At 46.5% G+C, this 18,669-nt stretch overlaps 1 protein-coding gene across 1 annotated transcript in view; it reads right to left on the reverse strand.

Moving 5' to 3' along the window:
- The window catches only part of KLF9 (KLF transcription factor 9), a 28,152-nt gene extending 15,088 nt beyond the window's left edge, over positions 1 to 13,064 (reverse strand). Inside the window, exon 1 of the mRNA XM_032164284.2 lies at positions 11,255 to 13,064. Within this exon, the coding sequence (XP_032020175.1) occupies positions 11,255 to 11,759 (505 nt within the window). The 5' untranslated portion in view covers positions 11,760 to 13,064. The remainder of the gene's footprint in view (positions 1 to 11,254) is intronic.
- Positions 13,065 to 18,669: the final 5,605 nt, after the last annotated feature.

Consider the following 18,669-nt stretch of genomic DNA (forward strand, 5'->3'; position numbering starts at 1 on the left):
GAGGCCAGTGAATCACTTCAGGTCAGAAGTTCGAGACCAGCCTGGCCAACATGGTGAAACCCTGTCTCTACTAAAAATACACAAATTAGCTGGGTGTGGTGGCGGGCACCTGTAATCCCAGCGACTTAGGAGGATGAGGCAGGAGAATCACATGAACCTGGGAGATGGAGGTTGTAGTGAGCCGAGATTGTGCCACTGGACTCTAGTATGGGCAACAGAGCAAGACTCCATCACAAAAAAAAAAAAAAAAAAAAAAAAAAAAAAAGAAAAGAAAAAAAAATTAGGTTGGCTGCAGTGGCTCATGCCTGTAATCCCAGCACTTTGGGAGGCCAAGGTGGGTGGATCACATGAGGCCAGGAGTTTGAGACCAGCCTGGCCAACCTGGTAAAACCCCATCTCTACTAAAAATACAAAAATGAGCTGGGTGTAGTGGCACGTCCCTGTACTCCCAGCTACTCAGGAGGCTGAGGCAGGAGAATCGCTTGAATCTAGGAGGCGGAGGTTGCAGTGAGCGAGATCATGCCACTGCACTCCAGCCTGGGCAACAGAGCGAGACTGTCTCAAAAGAAAAAAAAATTAAAAAAAAAATAAATTAGAAAAAAAAAAAAAAGAAAAAGAAATGCCTCAGGTTAGAGAAAATAGCCTGTGTTTTTCACACTGGGAACCCCTGCTTCAGTGGGATAATGCTCACTGAACAAGCATTTTGGGGCTGGCCATGAGTATGGATTGCAATATGAGAGAAAGCCAGCTGTTTGGTTGTCATTCTGCTTATTTTCCTTAAAATGGTAATGGTACAAAACTACTGTAGAATTACAGTAGCACAGGGAGTTAAGTCACTTTTATGTGTTTTTGTTAAGTTGTTTTTAAGCTCTACTTTTTGCCTCTTATGATTTATTACAGTGTTTTTCTTGGGCATTGTGCACACTGAATACACTTCTGAATCTCAGTGGGAACTGCCATATGAACAGCTCGTCTTTGCATAGACTAGGCTTTTATCTATTAGCACATAGGGTAATAAATGTTCCTGTAAACATGATTTGTTTCTCTGGACATTAAAATGGACAGACTGGAATTAAAACCAAGTCAATGGCTTTGAAGTTCACCCTGCTGCTATTATACTTGTTCCATGTGAGGCTTTTGGTATCGGCTTCTAGAACATCCACTCAGGAGGGCCAGTGGGTGTTTGCCTAAGCGTATGTAATACCTGTCAGAATCATCTATCTTCTGCAAAGACCCTTCTGTACATTCACTTATGGCCTATCTTTCGGGTTGAACTCCAGAGATAGTTCAGAGCTCCTTCCCATCAAAAGAAAGAAAAATATATAGAAAAAAAAATATCGTACTATTTGCCTCTCATTTTGTCAAACTCTGTTCTTTGGAAAATCCTGTTAGTAGTTCTAAATGGGATGATAGCCGGGCATGGTGGCTCACACATGTAATCCTAGCACTTTGGGAGGCCGAGGCGGGTGGATCACCTGAGGTCAGGAGTTCAAGACAAGCCTGGCCAACCTGGTGAAACCCCATCTCTACTAAAAATACAAAAATCAGCCTGGTATGGTGGGGTGTGGCTGTAATCCCAGCTATTTGGGAGGCTGAGGCACCAGAATGGCTTAAACCGGGGAGGTGGAGGTTGCAGTGAGCTGAGATTGTGCTGCTGCACTCCAGCCTGGGCAGCAGGGTGACACTTTGTCTCAAAAAAATACAAATAAAAACAAATAAATAACTAAATGGGATGATAGAGAGAATAGGTGTTGGTTTTGCCTGTGTGGCATTTGTTCCCTTCTGAATAATAAATAACACATTAAATTTCCTTTTGGCAACAACTCCTTCCCCATTCTGGATATACGTAATTCCAGGGAGGGTGACCCCACACCTCCAGACCCAGAGACTGGATGTGACCCAGTCATGCCACAGTGATTCATTTCGGGGATGGGGCACACAATCTGAACTAGTCATGGAGCTTAAAGCCTGGAACTTTTGCTGGAATCTTTGGGAATGGAAAACTGCCTTTCCTTGGGGCTTGCTTAAGTGGCAGGATATGAGTCTGGAACTGCGGGCAGCTATCTCACCACTATATGGAGACAGCCCCCACCGACCCCATGAATGAGGCTGTAGCAAAAGGCAGCAAAACTGAGCCATGGAGAGGCAGAAACTGAGTGCCTGTATCCACAGACACCGAAACAAGAGCTACCCCTAGATGTGTTTGTAATCTGAACCAATCAAGTTTCATTTTTTTTATTAAGCCAGTCCCTGTTTGGATTCTGTTGTCCTGACAAATACAGCTTTGGGCCCACAACCAGGTTCTTTTTCAATGGGAAGGAAGCAGCTTCTGGATAACTATGGAAAATACAGAGTAGGTGTGGTCAGAGTCCAAGATTTCTGCTGACACTCCTAACCGAGGTTCATGAAAACCAGCCATGAGCCAGAGTTAGAACAACAAAAGAGTAGAGAGCTGAAGACTGGTTGGTGGCTCTGGGACCAAACCCAAGAGAACCACGTAAAACACAGGGTCTCTTCCTGCTGGTGGAAACTCAAGGGGTCCAGATCAGCAAGCATTCATGACCAACTCTACCCACCTAGAGACAGACTAGGAAAATCCCAGTGTAACCTTGAACTACGTTAACTAACTCCCAGTCTGATTCCTCCTATTAAATAAGAACAGCACCTTTCTATCTCACAGGATTGCTGTGAGTTTAAATGTGACAATGCATGTAAACCATTTAGCTGGGAACCTGACATATAATAAATGTTAGATATTATCATTATTATCACTATTAGCCACAAAATCCAAAGTGCCTGGTACCAGCATTTTACACAGCTTTTTGCATGTAAGTCACTCAATGAATAATTTAAGTGAATGAGATGGCTGGGTGCAGTGGCTCATGCCTGTAATCCTAACACTTTGGGAGGCTGAGGCAGGCAAATGGCTTGAGCTCAGGAGTTTGAGACCAGCCTGGGCAACATAGTGAAACCCAGTCTCTACAAAAAATACAAATATAGGCTGGGCATGGTGGTGTGCATCTGTGGTCCCAGTTACTTGGGAGGCTGAGGTGGGAGGATTGCTTGAGTGGGGGGCAGGGGCAAGTAGCGGGGGAGAGTGCAGAGGTTGCAGTGAGCCAAGATCTTTCATGCCACTGCACTCCAGCTTCGGTGACAGAGTGAGACTCAGTCTCAAAATCATAATAATAATAAGAATAACTTAATAATTTAATAAGAATAATAAGAATAATTTAAGTGAATGAGGCAGTGCTGGACTAATCTGGAATTCTAAACAAAAATTCTAGGAATCAAGGGCTTCCGGAACACACACATAAATTCTTTATTTTTAATTATAATGGTGTGCTAAATGATTTAAACACCTCATCTGAATTAAGCTTCATAACAACTTCATAAATATATAATTACTGAGCTCCATTTTACAGATGAGAAACCTAAGGCTCACAGAAGGTAAGTAGAGCCTGAGTTATCATAAATAGAATGGTGGAGACAGAATTCAAAAACCCATGTCTGAAGGACCCGAAAGCCTGTGCTCTGACGACTCTATCTACTGTCTCTGTACTGAAGGTAAAGGTCCCCTCACATTCCAGTTCCTCAGTCTTGACTGTTCAGTATGAAATAGGTCAGGCCTTACTCTTCGTTTCTAACTGCCTGTCTGATGAAAGCTAGCTCTCTGGAAGACAGAGATGGTGAAACCTTTTCTTCTCCCTCTATTTCTTTGGGCCAAGATGATCTGTAATTTTGCTCCCAGTTCTAAAATGTCCAAAACTCCCAAGAGAGACTTGTGTTTTTGACCATTGCCTATTCCACTGGTTCCCACTTCGGTTCAAGTCAGGCCCTTTGGGAGATACTCCCTTCCACAAGGACGGAGGCTCAGCTTGGAAAAATGTTCAAACTTCATTGAATACATAACACCACTGACTGCATTTCAAATCCTTGTCACTAATTTTGTATGGCTTAAGCTCCCGTCTCTTATTTTAATCTATTTAAATAAATGTCCTCACTTTTTAAAAAGATTCAATCTGGCCAGTTAAGGATTGGCCTTTCTCCTGTTCAAATTCTCCTAGATTCCTTTCTCTTGTTCAAATTTGTGATCATTCTCAGTTTCATTAAAAAATAAATTCAAAGGCCCAGCAGCAGCACCTCTGGCTTAGATCGTGAGCAAACTGGTTCTCTCAGCTCTAGAACCTTTAGATTTCAGATCCAGATTCTTCAGTTCTCATCTCAGGATTCCAAAGTCAATTATGCCACACTAGAAACTGAGATTAAAAGAGAAGCCTTCGGGCACACCATCAAAAAGACTTTGGACACACATGGCAATGAATGCCCTTGGAAGGTCCCACGTATTTAAAAAAAAAAAAATGGGTGCTTCTCACTGTCTCAGGGGGGATCACATTCTTATGAATAATAATGTTAGTCCTATTATTTGCTGAGGGGACTGCTTGAGGCTGGGATAAAACAAATGTTTACTTGTGGCCTTAATGCATCAAAAAGGTATTAAATTTTCAGGAGGATTCCAGGTAGGGAGTGGTAGGAAACCTCTCAGCAGCTCTGCCTTGGGCTGTTAAAGAGAGTGCTGCTCCCATAAAAAGGGCAAAGGCCACCCCAGCTCACTCCACCTCTGCCCTTTCACTTAGTTAATTCCATGAAGCAGCCCTTTAAACTAAGGTGAAAAAGAAAAATGTTAACCATAGACTGAAGTCCCAGGAGAGCAAGGGGGGAAAAGAATTCAAATGGAAGTACTGCAAAGAATTCAAAATGAAGGAAAAATTCCTAGGCACCCACAGAGCCAAGCTTGAAGCTAGGGGCTTTAGCATTTTCTGCTGACAAATGCTTCCAACTACCTAGTTGAAGCCCTCATGAGCTGGTGAGGCTCTGGGAGATTACACAGTATGACCACTCACATGCTAGTCAAGGCAGAGAGGCGGCTTTTGAACCCTGGTGGTGTGCTTCAAAGCCCTCCAAGTCCCCCCAAAACATTTCAAGAGAACAATCCCCATCTCTCTGAGAGAGGGTGGGGATGTGCTTTCTTAAAGACAAAATGATGGATGTGATGACCTCCCAAGGTCACTTCCAACCTCCAAGTGCTATTCTTTTGATACTAACAACTGCTGCCACCAAGTACTCTGAGTTAGGCCTAGGCCTGTGACTAACTTTCAACAAAAAGTGGGGCGGAGAGAGAGAGCCAGGATTGCTCAAAGACCACTGAAAGAGGATCTCACTTATTTCCCTTTTTAACCATCTGTGGGGTTTTTTTCTTCGTCTTCCTTTTGCCCCTCCTTTCTGCGTGTGTTGCATAGAAACAGAAAGTGCCTTTGTACCAATTACTAGGCACTAATTTACGCTCTTCAGTGGGCGCTGGGCTTGCTGGAGAAACATTAGGAAAAGGTGGGAGGGTCGGATGTGGGGGAGGATTCTAGCAGTAGAGGAAGGAATGGCATGCTACAAGCTTTTTCTCCAAGCCTGAGAACAGCCAAGGGGAAAGAGAGAGAGAGAGAGAGAGAGAAAAAAAAAAAAACACGGAAGATTTGGAAGTCAAGACTAACAAATGCAACAAAGCTTTTTTTTTTTTTTTAACGAAGAATGCTAATGATCATAAGGCATTCAGAAATCAAACTGATGGGATAGAAAGCAGGCTCCAACTAGAGCATGTCAGATTGTTTTAGGGGCTTCTGAAAGAGTGAAGACTGGGAAATCATCCGCCAACTTTTCTTCTCAATGAACTTACTAAGGAAAACCATTGTCAGCCATTTTCCCAATATGTCATATGATGTTTCTCCCTGGGAAGTTCAATCTGGGAATTTCCCACAGATGTTGCAGAATGACTAGTCCTTGGGATAAGTGTCAACAATTGAGACAGGAATGTAAATCTGACCCTCATGTTCAGAATCCAAGAATTCATTTCCCTGAATCCAAGAATTCATTTCCTTCAGCTTACATCTTTGTGTCTGAAGGTAATGGGGTGCCACCATCCAAGTGGCACTGTATTTACTCTGGTACCTCCCTCTCTCAACCAGGAACCCACTTATACCCCTCCCCTCTCTCTTCTCACCACGCACAGAAGATGTGAGAGGAAAATCAAGGGAAACAACGTGTGTACTCTGTCATTTGACTCCACTTATGTTTTCTATCGTGAAACTGTAATCTTGCCAGCAGAAGATTCTCAGAGGCCCCCCGACTTTGTCTTTGCTAGGGCAGATGGAGGATGACACAGGACAAATGGGAAATGAGGAAGGAAAGGCAACTGGGTGGCTCCTACCTTGCGACTAGCAATAAGAGCTATAGGGTCCTAACAGCCTCCAGCCCCAGGGTCAGATTTCTGCAGAGAGCTCGGGCTGGGGGCTGGAGAACAGTTTGGGCATCTTTCACTTGATTCAAAGGAGTTTTAGCCTCTTGTCTAAAACCCAGAAACAAACCCTATAGCAAACCCTTGCAGCCTTAGAAACCCATCCTTTATAGCTAGAAGCCATGTGTATGCAGCCTTTTGCATAGATTGTTATTCTTCCCTAACAGGATACTTGATATCACTCCTATTGCTGAGTGGGGTGGGGCAGTATCATCTCCCAGGGGGCAAAAATTGGTTCTGTGACAGGTGAAAAAATTCTTAGCTATTACAACGATTTGTCGCCTTCAGAAGGGGGCATAGTCCATAAACAGCTCAAGTGTATCTGTGGAATTAAAATGTAATGGGGGAGGCCAGGCGCAGTGGCTCACACCTGTAATCCCAGAACTTTGTGAGGCCGAGGTGAGCAGATCACTTGAAGTCAGAAGTTCGAGACTAGCCCAGCGAGCATGGTGAAACCCTGTCTCTACTAAAAATGCAAAAAATTAGCCGAGTGTGGTGGCACGCACCCATAATCCCAGCTACTCTGGAGGCTGAGGCAGGAGGATCAGTAATGGAGGGGACAATTATGGAAAAAAGGGTAGAGAAAGTTACCTGCGCAAGCCCCACTCAGGCCTAGTTGTACCTTTATGTTGGATGAAGCAAGTTGGGTTATGAAATGCCATTCCACATCACTCTGGGGAGCCCTCTGGAAAGAAGAATGGGGTAGAGAGAATGTGTCCCTAGGGATCCAGATACAGGGCTTCCGTTCCACTCATGAAGAGAAGAGACGCTGGTAAGGGCTGGGCAGGGCCTACTTAATGGGCAGCCCAGCGAGCTAAGGCCGCTTAGTCTAGGGCAAGGCCTTGCTCTGTCCCTAAGGCCCCACCTCCCAGGCAATGAAGTGAGTTTTTCCTCATACCTCTGATGACATCAGACTCTCCTTGACCAAACAGTTGACTCCAAAGCCTTTTACGGTAATTAAGGGAGAAGAGTGCAAGAAGCTCAGGGCAACCTCATGCCTTTAAGCAAAATTCCCACCTAAGTTAGAGTTGGCTAGTGATGGACATTCCTAGAGGGACCAAAAAATCTGTTTTCCATATTGGAGGACAACTTCTACTACGGAGGCTGTCCAGGTGCCTCACACCAAGTATGCCAAGGATCCCAAGAATGTGTTCGAAGGGGCTAAGGAAAAGCAGAAGCCGCCACTCCGGGCTTTTGTAGCTCCCATCTCTCCTGGTTTTTTATGTGAGCCTCCTTTTGTACTCTCTCTCTCTCTCTCTCTCTATATATATATATATATATACTGAAAAATATTTTTTCTTAGAACTGGGGTGTGATGGTTGGAATTTGGGGTTTTCTGATCTTCAGAATCCTATAACCAGTATTATCAAACTCAACCCATTGTCACCACTTGGCGATAGCTGACTTAAGCCCCTCCAAAAAGAGAATAAGATGGCACCTGGCACAGAAACAAGGCCTAAGGTTTCTATCATCCAGATATCAACAAGCATGATTCAACATCAGCCTGTTCTGATGACTTCTGAGCTGGAATTAGAATGTAGTTGTTTCCTTCTCCAAAGGATAACACTACCTTTACCACCCACCCCCCAAAATCTGCCCATACTCTATGTGAAAGGTATCCACAAAGTCAGGAGACTTAGGATAAACTTCATGTTAATTACACTGTCAAATAATATGCTTGATATATTTTCATATAAAACACTCTAATAGTTCTAAAATTAATCTGAAACAGTACAAATAAATATATCAAAAAGTGTTCAAAAAGTCTGGAAACAGGAAAAATAGTATATTTGTTGCATCTTTTTTTTCTTTAGATTAACAATGGATCCACTGCTTAAACTTTAGAGGTATGTCACCTGAAAAGATCTGGTCTGGTTGAAGAAAAACAAACTGAATATACTATTTGAAAATGTAAATTAACATACTGCTTAAAAATAAGTTTATCCAGTGTTTTCTGATTTTTAAGGTGACGTTCTGCACATTATACACAAACCACAGGACCCAGCATTTCTCAAGGGGCTACTGTGTGTGGAACCCTACTAGGTGCTTTATAGATGTTATCTTTGCACGAGAACCTGTGACTTGAGGATAGTAGCCCTATCTTGTGGATTAAGAAAGTGAGACTTAAACAAAGCTAAGGTTGCAAACTTAAATGCCCAAAGAGATCCTGTAAATGATTAAAATATGAGGTACTGCCCCATATCATGGTCAGTTTAAGCCAATTGTTGCTAGGCAGGAATTCAGGCCCAGTTTTGACAGATCTTTTGATTTTTCCAGACAAGCCAGAAATCTGGATTCATGCCATAATCCTCTGATTTTTAGATGTTGGTAACTAATTAAATTTTTATAAACCCTGTGTTGGCCAAGTCAAACAAATCTGCAAAGCACATTCAGCAGCAAGCCTCCAGTTTGCAAACTCTGAATTAAAGCAACTTGCTTATGGTCTCAAACGAGAAAACAATAGGACAAATCAGAACCCAGCTCAGTCGGCCTCAACTGTGTCGTTCCTCCCAGCACACTACAGAAGTAGCAGCACTGAATTAGAAGAAAATCTGTTTGAATGATTCAACTTCTAAAGCTGGTGTAGAAGTGGTCTATGGAAGTGGCAGCTGTATGTGTCTCTATAAGGAAGTGAGCAAGCTGGAGGGTTTCTTGCGGGAATGTTAGCAGCACTGAGCAAGGGGGTGTGGCAGGGAGTTTAGCTCTTAAAATCTTCACAGAATGCAGACATTCCAAATGCCATCTCTGCCCACCTTCTTGATTTAACACCAGCAGAAAGAAAATTAGGAAAGCTCCTTACCGTACCCTAAAGTCAATTTAAATTGAAGTTCTATCTGAAACTTCCAAATGCATGAGACCTCCAAGTCTCTTATTTAAAGTAACTTTAACACATACCTCCTCTAGCAGGAATACACTTCTGACAATATTAACCCAGGCTGAGGTTTTGTTCAACCATGCACTAAGATTAGAGATCCCCAAAACATAGGCACCTGCGATCACCATATCCCTAGGTTCAAAGGACTGACTGCAGCACTTAAAGCTGAATGAACATCTCACTTCGTTTTCCACTCCTGACTGGGAAAAAGGTTCTCCTGCAACAGCTGAGCCGAATGACTTGCCTTATGGAGAATTAAGGAGCAGCACGCATGCACGCACACACAAGCAGCCATTTCTATAAATGCCTGAGAAAAATCACTCAGCCGAATGGCCCAGAACGCTGGAAACCCTATTCCTGAGTCGGACAGACTCTGGCAGCTCACAGAGGAACTGCAGGTCTCTCTGGCTGCACGACTGGGCAGCTCCCTGAAGGAGAAAATGCCTTTGCTCAAGGTGGCAGTGGGTGTCGATGGGAACAACTGAACTCCGGGAACATGGCTGACACAGCCAGGCCCGCCCAACAGCTGTTGGTGAGTAACACCCTCCGGTTAATATACCCGTACTTCACCTCCAGAGCCACACTAAAGGTCACATCTCCCAACACAGGCACGTCTTTCAGCAACCTTACAGATACAAGCCTTAAAACGTGCTGTTTTATGGCAACCTAGATCATGACCCCAAACAGAACCTGATTTTGCATTAACCATGGAGGAAATTCAGTCTGATTCCGGTGCCAGCAGCCACCTCCACAAGAACAAGTTTCCAAAGGAAATGGAATGAGAAGCAGTTACGTGGCCTTTCTTTTAAATAGGAAAGCAAAACAAAACAAAAAACCCCAATCAAGTATCATTTTTTTCCATGTATCATTTTTAAACCACAGGCCCAAGACCTCATCTTAAAAGTATCGAAGTGTTACACCAAAAAATGACAACACTTTTCCAACTAACTCCAACAATACCCTCTCAAACACCGTGTCACAGGACAGAGGCAAAAGGCTTATCTGAGAGGACCAAGCCCCGCTACCTCATCTGAATAGCGCTTTTAAAAGAAGCGTTCCGAAGATGGTCAGACAGCATGTCCAAATGTGAATGCTTTCCAACTTTTACCGTTCATGTTAAACACAACCAAGAGAATTGGATGACCCAGGTCCCTGGAAGTCTCCAAAGCCCATTTTAAAAGGCAGATAGATGTCTTTCTGGCCACATTCAGTTGTACGGCCATGCCTCTCACCCTTCCTGGGAGGAACTATTCCCTGAGGCCTCCAGAACCGCTCAACATTCATTACCAAGCCTTGACCTCCGGCAAGGACCACACCTCCCTGCAAACCGCGATTCAGGGGTGGAGGGTGCGACCTAAGTCACAAGGGCCCAAAAAAAAAAAAAAAAAAAAAGTCAGCTCTGAAATCTGGCTCATTAGGAAGACTCATGAGTGAAGTTAACCACCATTACTTGATCAGACTCCTCTGCTGCCTGAAGCCGGGTTATTTTAAACCTCTCGGGGGACTCCTGGCCAAATTTAAAACCACCTTGCCAAGCCCAGAAAAGTAGCAGGCATCCAGTTAAATGAGTCCTTAGTCATCCCTAAAAGGCTCAAAGTAAAGTGCGCCGCGTCCCCCCTCGGTTTCAACCACTTCTCTGCAACCCGACAAGAGAATTAAATAAAAGATACGCCATCTGACTTCCCCGCTGCCAGCGTCTTTCCCAGGTGGGGTGGCCCCACCATCGCGGGGTGTGGGAGTCCCGGGGGCGGGGCGGGACAGGGGAGGGGCGGACACCACTCCCCGCGAAGCCACGCACCGCACTCGCTCTGCCCGCCAGTTTAAGGCTCTCCGTGGCTCCCGGAGGCCGGGAACAATTAAGGAGAGAGTGAGCTTTCCGCCAATGCACATTTAAATTATTTAAAGAGTTAAACCGCATCTTATCCAACATGTTTGCACCCTTTCGGCCGAGTGCAGTGTCCCGAACGCCCAGGAACGCTGCCTGGCCAAAGGTTAACTAACCCCAGAGCTCCAGGGGAAAGGGCGACGCCGCTAACCTGTATGCACTCTGTAATGGGCTTTGAGATGGGAGGATTTTCCATAGACTTTCCCACAGCCACTGTAGGGGCACTTGTGCCTCTTTTCGGAGGCGTGTTTCCCCTTCGCAGCCACTCCAGGGTGGAGGAGGGAGAGCGGGCTGGGCGCGCTGCCAGGATCCTGTCTCTCCTCCGGGCTGTGGGAAGGACTCGACCCAGATTCGGTGGTCACGTCGCTGTCGGATCCCATATCCTCATCTGGACTCTCCAGACTGTCGCTGCACACGGAGGGGGTCTGGATGGGTCGGTACTTGTTCAGGTCCAACAAGCTCTTGGCGATGGTGACCAGCGTGCAGTAATCCTTCCAGGTGTCCCCCGGGTCACCGTGCTCCTTGGTCACCTCGCGCTCAGGTAGTCGCAGCCGCTCGGCGTCCGGAGCGCCCCCATGCTCCGGCACCGCAGCGCGGTTCGAAATGGAAACCAGACACTGGGCAGCCACGAAGTCCATGTAGGCGGCCGCGGACATGGTGCGGGCGACGGCAGCCCAGGCGGAGCGGCCAAACTTGGCGGTGGCTATGGAGGTTCGGCTCGCCCTGCCCTGGCCTCGGACGACGAGCGCGGCGCGGCGCGGCACAGCGCGGCGGCCAAGGGGGCGGGGGCGCGGGGCGCTTCCGACTCGCAGGAGCGCCGAGGCGACCTCAGCCCCTCATCTTTACGTAACCGGCAGCGCCTCCGCACGCAGCATCCACGGCCCCGGGCTCCGCCGCGCTGCCGCCTCTAGCCGCCGCCCCTGCCCCGCGCCGGCCGCGATCCCCCGACGGGCGCGCCGGCCCCTCTGAGCCGGCTCCCTTGGAAAGATGCCACACGTGGCGGTCGCAAGTTTATTCGACTGAAAACGCCCCCGAGGCGCTGGGAGAGGAAACTGCAAGAGAGGTGCACGCCCTCTGCCGCCTCTCCGTTGAGCCAAAGACCCAGGACATTCACCCGATCACCCCGACGCGGGTGGCGAGGGCCCCGCCGAGCGCCAGGTCTAAGAGACACTTTTTCCCGAGTCCACTGACGGCTTCTGAGCCCCTGCTCCGGCCGGTCCGCACCGTTCCGGCATTCTCTTGCTCAGTAACAATTTCGCAGAATCCCATCACGTCACAAACCAAACCCCCTCCAATTGGCCAGTGGGGAGGGTGATTCAACTCTGTTTACTTTCTCCCCCTGCCAGTCAGAACGGCCTTCGGTGGAGAGGTGCGTCTAGAACTGAGGCGTGCGGCCAATCCGACTGTTCCGTTTCGCTGCCTCGTGCTACCCCTACAGCCTCGAACACTGACATTTAAAAGGGTAACAGCTGGGAGGCAGGGAAGGGGCAGCCGCACACTTTCGGAGTGCCTCGCGGTCCCGTGGCCGGTCCGGACCTCCTGGCTCACATTCCAGCTTGCGGAGCTTTAGGACACATCTTCCCTAGTCAGTTGCGCTCGTTCCTATGGCAAAAGAGAACTTCAGCTTCGGTTTTCCAGCTCCCAAACAGTTAAGTGACTTCCTGCAAACGCTACAGTCCCAGCAACCAGCCTTCCAATCAAAAGTAAGTTGGTTGATGTCACTGGCATTGGCTCGGCCAATGAGAAGGGCGTTCCGAAAGCAAGCGCTCGACACTTGTAAACGCGAAGAGCTGTAGTGAAACTGGACACATCTTTGTATTTTGTGTTGCTGGTAGTAAATTTGAGTTATGGATGAGAGGACAGGGGTGATGAATAAATGCAGTGTGAATCTATAATTTAAAAAACCCCATTATGTCAGGGTAAGTCCAAGAATAAACACAAATGAGTAAGAATTCGTTTTGTTATATATTTTTTGGATGCAGCATATTTTGGGGCAGATGTTTAAAAGTTCTTCCATCCAATACATTAACTATGACCAATTCATCTTAAAAATGCAGTGCTAACAAAAGTTCTGGTTTTACAGCATAGCCTTTCTACTGCCTGAGATTCTTCCATTGAAATATCCAATCTTTGCTTGTCATATCTCTTAATTCCTCTACTTCTCCGGTGCAATTTAGTCTAAATACATTCTTTTAGCTTTATTTGGAAGCTATTTTTAACCCACTTTCAGATAAATGGAGACAAAAACCATTCATTTGTGTAACTTTTAACAAAAACCCACCATTCTTAGCTCTTTTTCTTTCCAGAGCCCCTGCATGGTTTTTAGGACATGTTTCTCTTCCCTCACTTCACAAATGTGGAGACTGAGTTACAGAGAAGTGACTTATTTGTCTTATTAGACAGATAATGACAGAACTCAGTAGAAACCACAAGTCTCCTGATTTCTAGCTCTTTGTGCTTGCAACTAAGCCCTTCTGGTTTTGTGAAATATTAACTGTGCGGAACAGATTTTTAGGGACTGGAACAAGCTGGAAATCCTTAGCCATGGAATATTGTGGCATTACTTGGTCAACAATTAGTATGGGTCTTGGAGTCTGATTAACTTGGTTTACCCCTCCGTCTGAATTAACAATGCGGTTGTTTTCCATCTTGATAGCTAGAAAAGAATCTAGGGCTAGTTCTTTTTGCAAGAGGCATACTGTCAGCACAATTGATTAAAAATAATTCACTTTCGTGAATGTCAGAGGTACCTGATTCTATGTGATGCGGATTCAGTGAGTTCCAACCCTGACCCCCACTGGCTATTAACCTTTGTTAAGAGAAAGTTACACCAGGTTCTGGTCTCCAAGTGAAGGGTCTCAAATTGACTCTACCAATTTGAGGTCTACAGTAGTTTCTTTTGACTTTATTTTTAAAGTGGCACATCAAAAAACAAATTAAAGAAAAAAAGTTAGCCAGATGTGGTGGCTCGCACCTGTAGTCCCAGCTACTCAGGAGGCTGAGGCTGAAGGACTGTGTCAGCTAGGTCAAGGCTGCAGTGAGCCCTGATTACACCACTGTACTACTCCAGCCTGGGCAACAGAGCAAGGCCCAGTTTTTTTTTTGTTGTTTTTTTTTTTTTAATCATAACTAAGGGTGGCTCAGGTAAGTAAGAGTATAATAGATTTTAATTAAAAAAAAAAACCTGACAAGACCAGTTCAATAAAAGTGTACACCTTAAAAAAATAAAGAAAACAACAACAAAAATATTAAAGTGGTACAGGGAAGATATTGCAGTAGGTGACTGCAGGTGGAAGAAAGGTGTAGATAGGGGATACTGGGCAACCAAGAATGTCATCACCATCAGCGTCATTATCACCAACCCCTTTCATGGAGGGCTTATTCTGTGTCAGGCCCTGTACCAAGCACCCTGCATGCAGCCCTGTAAGGTAGGTATACAGTGTATAAAAAAACTCCAAGCCATCTTGGAGTTCTTGCATTTTTAGAACTTAATCTCTTAATTTTAGAAAAGAATTCACTGAAGCCCAGGGGAGTTTGCCTACTTCATGATTTTTCTGGGACAAATTTTGTCCCCTAGGATACGTGATCACTTAGAAAGTGCACCTTTGCCTGCCTCCTTAAGGCCCAGTGCACATAACAGTGGGATCTCTCCAGGATCCCTATGATCATGGCCTGTGCAACCCCTCAGACTTGCGTTTTAACTGGGATTGTACTGGTGAAACAGACTGCTCGGGCCTGGACATCTATAGATAGCCCTAGGACCACCATTATCATTATTCTAGAATAGAGGAAAAGTCTGTATCTTTCCTTGAAGATTATATAATCCAGGAATTTGAATACATCAATCACTTTAGGTTTTTTAAAAATATAAACTTTTCCCTTCCTTACTCCTTGCCAGCTTTTCTTTAATTCCCTTTAATTTCACTTTGTTTGAACTGGACATAAACACTGAATTCTCCAAACTCACTTATTTCAGAGTTACAAAAGAAAGTAATAAAAGAAAACTGAGATTTCATCTACATGAATTTCTCACACATTTACAAACATAACTGCTGCTTGACTTGATTTAGAATATCTTTTTAAACCCAGCAATTCTAGAACTGTAGAATGCTTTCTCTTTTTTCTCCTTTTCCACTCATTCATTCTCCAGATATTTATATTCCTGGCAATGAGCTAGGCATGGGGGAATACAGAAATGAAAAGAGACTCTGTCCTCCATGAAGTTTATATGTTAAAAACATATATATAAAATAACGTATCAGCAAATAATAATTTCTATGTCAGGATTTTTTTTCTTGTATTTTCAACAGTGAAGTTTCCTTGGGGGTGTTGGAATGTGTACTATAATAGTTTTATGATTAAAACCAGCTTGGGCTGTTTTGCCAGCATGTGGTTGTCCCAATTAAATGTTGGCAAAATAAATGATCCCAAATTAATATGAATCATTCCTAATTAAAAGAATTTATCACTAAAGTATATATTATGCCACATACATGTAAGAGGTCTGTTTTCCCCCAAGTTAGTCTTTGTAAATACACATTTTCAAATCCAAACAAACCAACCGGAAGGAGCATGAAAATTCAGACTATAAGTGTGCTTCTAGTTTATGCTTTCCTCTCTAAATTCTGCCTAAGAATTTGCTTTATTATCCAAGTTCTCAAAACAATGGCTTATGGGCATGTAGCCAGAACATATAAGCCTTGTTTTCTGTGCATCCTAAAATAATTACAGTATGGCCGGGCGCGGTGGCTCACGCTTGTAATCCCAGCACTTTGGGAGGCCGAGGCGGGCGGATCACGAGGTCAGGAGATCGAGACCACGGTGAAACCCCGTCTCTATTAAAAATACAAAAAATTAGCCGGGCGTGGTGGCGGGCGCCTGTAGTCCCAGCTACTCGGAGAGGCTGAGGCAGGAGAATGGCGTGAACCCGGGAGGCGGAGCTTGCAGTGAGCCGAGATCGCGCCACTGCACTCCAGCCTGGGCCACAGGGCAAGACTCCGTCTCAAAAAAAAAAAAAAAAAAAAAAAAAAAAAAAAAATTACAGTATTATCATTATTAGCTCTAATAAGAAGTAGTGCCTACAGTCAGCTGTTTCAGCGTTGTAGACCACTGTGAGGAGCTGGCCTCTGGGTCTGAGATAAACTCTGTAACCTCAGGCAATCTCTGGGAGCTATTTCCTTATCTGTAAATTTATGAGATTAGATTGATAAATCTCCAATAGTTCCTCCCAAACTCCAAACACTCAAGGGATCTAAAAAAAAAAGAAAAAAAATCCTAGAGAAAAAAACTGGGGCAAGACTTGGGTTCTTTAAATACCATCTCATCTGCTGTACATCTACAAATACTGCTCTTTATGGCAGTGAAGGTCAGAAAACCTTAAATCAACATTTAATGGATAGCAGACACAAATATAAATGTGTTCAAAATCCCTTCCTTAATTTTATGGTCTCGATTTTTCTTTCTTCAAGCTGGTTTGTAGAAAGTGGAATGGGGGTTCAAATAACCTATTCTTTTTCCATGGCAAATTTTATTATTTTATTTATTTATTTATTTTCGAGACAGAGTCTAGCTCTGTCGCCCAGGCTGGAGTGCAATGGCACGATCTCGGTTCACTGCAACAACCCCCGCCTCCCGGGTTCAAGCGATTCTCCTGCCTCAGCCTCCTCAGTAGCTGGGATTACAGGCATGCGCCACAATGCCCGGCTTATTTTTGTATTTTTAGTAAAGATGGGATTTCGCCATGTTGGCCAGGCTGGTCTCGAACTCCTGACCTCAGGTGATCCGCCCGCCTCGGCCTCCCAAAGCGCTGGGATTACAGGCGTGAGCCACCGCGCCTGGCCCAAGGTAAATTTTTCACCCTAGCGGGGAGTAAGATATTTCTTGGCATATGCAGCACAGATTCCCAGGCCCCTCCCCTGGAGATTTTTATTCAAACTGTGCCCCAAGGCAGGGTTTCCCCACCTTGCAGGGTGGAGCTAATCACCTGGCGCTCGATTTAAAATACAGATTGCAGGGTGTCACCCCTGCTCAAGAACCAGGGAAGTTCGGGCTAAAATCACACTCTGTAGGTATTGGGTTCTGCCAGTTCTGGCTTTTCTCACTCTTTCCTGCTGGGAGGCGTGGACCGTGCCGGGCAGAACTGCCAGCCTCCAGGCGGGAAGGAAGGAGGAGAACAGATGGCCCACTGGGGGTAGAGGATCACGTGTTGGACCTCATTCTGGGCTGGATCCAGACCTCTCCCTTTCAGGGCCCAGCCCCTCCGGCTCCAGCGACCCCACCTAGGCACACGGAACATATGTGGAGGAAACCAGTGTTCATTTTGTTGAAAGCAGGGGAATTAGAGAAGGAGGCGAGCTTGAGGAGGGGAGAGGCGGGGCTAAAGGGACAAGGCTTCCAACAATGGCGATGTTCCTGGATTTTGAAATACAGTCAGGTAAAGCCCGATCTGGTGGAACGCCCGTGGCCATAATGACAGTTAACACCCAGGGGCTGGAGGGGGAAGAGAGCTCGGGCAAGCGCGAAAACTTGCCCGCCGCCCTACTTTGCTCCCGCCCCACTTAGCAGCCTTCCGCAAAACTCCAGCCCTCTCCTCTGCAGCGCAGAAAGGCCGCCCGTTCATGCATATGCAGGAGGATAAGTTTAGCTCGCAGCCCCCCGCGCTCCGACCGGCCCAGCGCAGCACTCGGTGAATCACCCGCGCTCGGGGGCGGGCGCTCGGCTCCGGCCGCGGACTGGCGGGCGACTCAGCCACTCGTGGACCGTGCGCCCCGGCCTGGCATCGCCCTTTTAAAAAGTCTTCCGCAGGCGGCCGCCGCCGCAGCAGCCTGAGGAGGCGAGTTCATCTGAGGACAGTCCCACTTCTCAGAAATCCCTTCCCTGCTGGAACATCAAGCTCCCTTTACTGCAGTTGAACAAACTGCCCTAGATTGGGGGACGAGGAACCCGCCCCAAACTCGTGCAAGGAGCTCCGGGCGCCCACGCCCACGTGAGCTAACCTTGAAATTAGCCCCTGCACCCGGGAGCGCGGGGGTGGGAGTGGGCGGGGACTGGGGGGGAGCCCCGCGCGGCCCAGGCCCTTGGTTTGCGCTCTCCGCGTGCACGTACCGCCCCCGCCACCCTGTTTCATAACTCTGGCGGTGTTGCATTTTTTTTCTTTTAATCTCCCGGGTACATGGGTGTGGGGTGCGCGTGTTGGGGAGAGGGCAGGGCACCTTGGCCACCTTCCATCCCCCATGCCCGCGAGAAAGAGGAAAACCTGCCCTGCGGTCCTCCTGGGGACACTGCAGAGTAGGGTGTCGAGATGACATCAGCTTCTAAACATAGCCAGCACCGCACCGCACCCCAACTCCATGGGCTGCGGGGGTGGGGAGGGAGTGGGGGAGGCGGGTGCTGCTGTCCCCGGGCGGGGCGTGGCGGGCAGGCCGGCCAGGCTGTGCGGGAGGAGATGACTTTGCAGGAATTGCGCTCCCAGAGTTTGCAGGCAGATCTCTCCCGCGAAGGCCCGGCCAAAGGGTTAGGAAACATTCCTGCCATTCCGTGCTCTCCCCTACCCCACAAGAACCACAC

The sequence above is a fragment of the Hylobates moloch genome, unplaced genomic scaffold, assembly GCF_009828535.3.
Source record: "Hylobates moloch isolate HMO894 unplaced genomic scaffold, HMol_V3 SCAFFOLD_10, whole genome shotgun sequence".
NCBI classification, from domain to species: Eukaryota; Metazoa; Chordata; class Mammalia; order Primates; family Hylobatidae; genus Hylobates; species Hylobates moloch.